The sequence below is a fragment of the Sinocyclocheilus grahami genome, unplaced genomic scaffold, assembly GCF_001515645.1.
Source record: "Sinocyclocheilus grahami isolate Dianchi unplaced genomic scaffold, SAMN03320097.WGS_v1.1 scaffold5842.1, whole genome shotgun sequence".
Lineage (NCBI taxonomy): Eukaryota > Metazoa > Chordata > Actinopteri > Cypriniformes > Cyprinidae > Sinocyclocheilus > Sinocyclocheilus grahami.
The window spans coordinates 5,615-6,580 of record NW_015510423.1 but is presented as its reverse complement, the minus strand read 5'-3'; the positions used below and the strand labels follow the sequence as shown (position 1 = coordinate 6,580).

General features: G+C 55.5%; 1 protein-coding gene across 1 annotated transcript in view; it reads left to right on the top strand.

Annotated features, from left to right (window-relative positions):
• LOC107577360 (IQ motif and SEC7 domain-containing protein 2-like) overlaps window positions 1-966 on the top strand; it is a gene marked incomplete at its 3' end in the record, with an annotated part of 6,404 nt that continues 5,438 nt past the window's right edge. Inside the window, exon 1 of the mRNA XM_016263443.1 lies at window positions 1-881. Coding sequence (XP_016118929.1) covers window positions 1-881 — 881 coding nt within the window. The remainder of the gene's footprint in view (window positions 882-966) is intronic.

Sequence of the window (966 nt, the reverse complement as noted above, 5' to 3'; positions counted from 1 at the left end):
ATGCACGAGGACAGCACAGCTACCTCGTACAGTGACGTCACGCTGTATATGGACGATGGCATGCCATGTTCTCCACTATCCATCGAGCGGGTTCCCTCCAGTACAGACACGGAGTACTGGGGCGTAAGTAGCGGGGTCGGAGGACATGAAGACAGCCGGGATACAGAGGGCGGTGGGAGCAATAACAGCCGGCGTAGCACACCATGCACTGAATGCCGAGATTTCCGGTTGCGGGGGTCACACCTCCCCGTTCTCACCATAGAGCCACCTAGTGACAGTTCTGTTGACATGAGTGACCGTTCAGATCGAGGATCCCTCAGCAGGCAGCTACTTTATGAGCAGGAGTCTACGGCGGGTGGATCGCCTCAAGGGACTCTCAAACACAACCCTGCCCCTCGCACACCCAATCCCTGTTCAGCACAGGGCCAGACGAGACCCCCGGGTCGCCCCATCCCATCCCCTCTTCCAACACACCTACCACACCACACAATGATGCACCACCATCACCACCCACACCTTCACCATCCATTGCACCACCACCCTATGCCGCACATCCATCACCCCTACCCTGACCCCACGTCTCCCTCGCCCACTCAGCCTCCACTCACACCACTTTCTTCCTCGTCCTCCGCGCCACTGCCCGCTACTGGCCTGGAGCACTCGGATGGGGACAACGACTCTCTGAACTCCACCACCAACTCCAATGAGACCATCAACTGCAGCTCAGGCTCTTCGTCTAGGGACAGTCTAAGGGAACCGTTGCCTCCTCTAGGAAAACAGACCTATCAGAGAGAGAGCAGGCATAGCTGGGACTCGCCCGCCTTCAACAACGACGTGGTGCAAAGGAGGCATTACCGCATTGGACTGAACCTCTTCAACAAGTAAGATATCTTCACCAAAATAGGATTGATATGTGCTCTTTTAGTTGACCCTTTGAGTTGTCCAGCAGTCTAAATAAAAAAAAAA